This window comes from Sciurus carolinensis, chromosome 9, assembly GCF_902686445.1.
Source record: "Sciurus carolinensis chromosome 9, mSciCar1.2, whole genome shotgun sequence".
Classification (NCBI taxonomy): Eukaryota; Metazoa; Chordata; class Mammalia; order Rodentia; family Sciuridae; genus Sciurus; species Sciurus carolinensis.
The window spans coordinates 95,147,233-95,148,999 of NC_062221.1; the positions used below are offsets into that span (position 1 = coordinate 95,147,233).

At 35.1% G+C, this 1,767-nt stretch overlaps 1 protein-coding gene across 1 annotated transcript; it reads right to left on the reverse strand.

Annotated features, from left to right (window-relative positions):
- Positions 1-587: 587 nt before the first annotated feature.
- Positions 588-1,532, reverse strand: LOC124993248 (olfactory receptor 5K3-like). The gene has a single exon (XM_047564968.1). It carries the CDS (start codon positions 1,530-1,532, stop codon positions 588-590), a length of 945 nt encoding a protein of 314 aa, XP_047420924.1.
- Between the last annotated feature and the right edge of the window lie 235 nt (positions 1,533-1,767).

The following is a 1,767-nucleotide window of genomic DNA, read 5'->3' on the forward strand; positions in this document are numbered from 1 at the left end:
TCACAATATGCAGATAATCTAGAGAATTTGAAAGTAAAATTGAATAAAACTAAACATGAAAATATTCTTTATTTAGAGAATTAATATTTTATACATACATACTGAAATATAATCTCTTGAAATAACTGAAATCCAGTTCAAAATCAAATTCAAATACATAGTTTACTTAGACAGATGGAATTACTGAAGGAAAAATTAGTATTTGAGAACTCAGAGTATGCCTGGGATAGTAAAAATTATTCTTTGGGATACAAGAAATTTGCTAACAGTGTGAAAGGGAAGCTACTTCTTTGTATACTAACTTTTATTTCTAGCATTTGTTTGTTTTGTTGAAAATTATATCTAATTCCACTATAAAATTTGTGAATAATTATCTGATCCACTCCTGATAGATTTCAACATATTTGATTTTGAAATATATTTTTGCATACTCTTTCCCTTTGGAGTTAAGTTTACTCAAATACCATCAAGGTTTTAACTATCTAATATTTTGATTTTGAAGGGATAATTATCTAATTTCTCAGTATTGGTAGGTTTCTAAAAGTACTCTAAAGTTGAAATCAATCTTTCAAGGGAGATGATACTTGTCATAGAAAGTTACAACGGGAACTCTTCTTCAAAATTCTTTTTATAACATTTATTACTTCCTTGTTTCTTAAAGTATAAATAAAAGGATTCAATAAGGGAACTATTAGAGCATAAAACACAGCAGCAGGTACATCTGTATCCCCTTCATTAACTGAACTTGGTCGAGCATACAGGAAGAGCAGAGAACCATAGAATATTGATACAGAGAGAAAGTGGGATACACAGGTAGAGATGGCTTTGCCCCTTCCCTCTTTGGATTTCATTGTGAATATAGTGAAAAGAATATAGAGATAAGAGATCACCACTACAGTAATAGTAAAGGTTAGAATTGACCCTGCCAAAATATGTACCACCAATTCATTGATATAGGGATCAACACAGGAGAGTCTGTATAATGGAAGGATATCACAAAAAAAGTGATTGATTTGATGAGATCCACAGAAAACCAACCTTAACAAAAGCCCCACTTCTACCATGGGATGCAGGACTCCACCTATGTACGCTCCTATGGTCATCTGAATGCAGAGTCTCTTTGACATCAGAGTGTGGTACTGCAGTGGTCTGCATATGGCCACATAGCGGTCATAGGCCATTGCTGCCAGAAGAAAGGAGTCTGTTGATTCAGCAACACAGAGAAAATAAAACTGCACCATACATTCATAGAGAGAAATCCTTCTGTCCTCGGAAAAGAAGTTCTCTAACATTTTGGGAGTGACAGCACAGGAACAGAAGGAGTCCATGAGAGCCAGATTGCCAAGGAAGATGTACATTGGTGTGTGAAGGTGACGCTCCATGTAAATCAAGGCCACCAACCCTAGATTCCCCACCATGGTGACCAGATAGATGGCAGAGAATACCACAAATAGAAGGATCTTCAGGTCTGGGTTATCTGTAAGTCCCATGAGGATGAATTCATTTGTCAAAGAATGATTGGCTTTAGTCATCTCTGTCTTGCCTGTTGAGATAAATATCAATGAGACTTAAATTCTAATTAACACCATATAATTTTCCATTAATATTTTTCTTTTTATGTGGGTAGAGAATTTTCGTCTTTACCAAACCCTGTTATGCCCAGTCCAAAATGCCACATACTTCCAGGGATCATTTGTCTTTTTGAAGAGTCAGCAACTATGGCCTCAAGCGGAGACTCTCAAAGTTAACAAGGATATTATAATTCCA

Bases quoted from the DNA above. Each gene is read 5' to 3' on its own strand.
- LOC124993248 (XM_047564968.1), bottom strand. From the start codon at position 1,532: ATGACTAAAGCCAATCATTCTTTGACAAATGAATTCATCCTCATGGGA.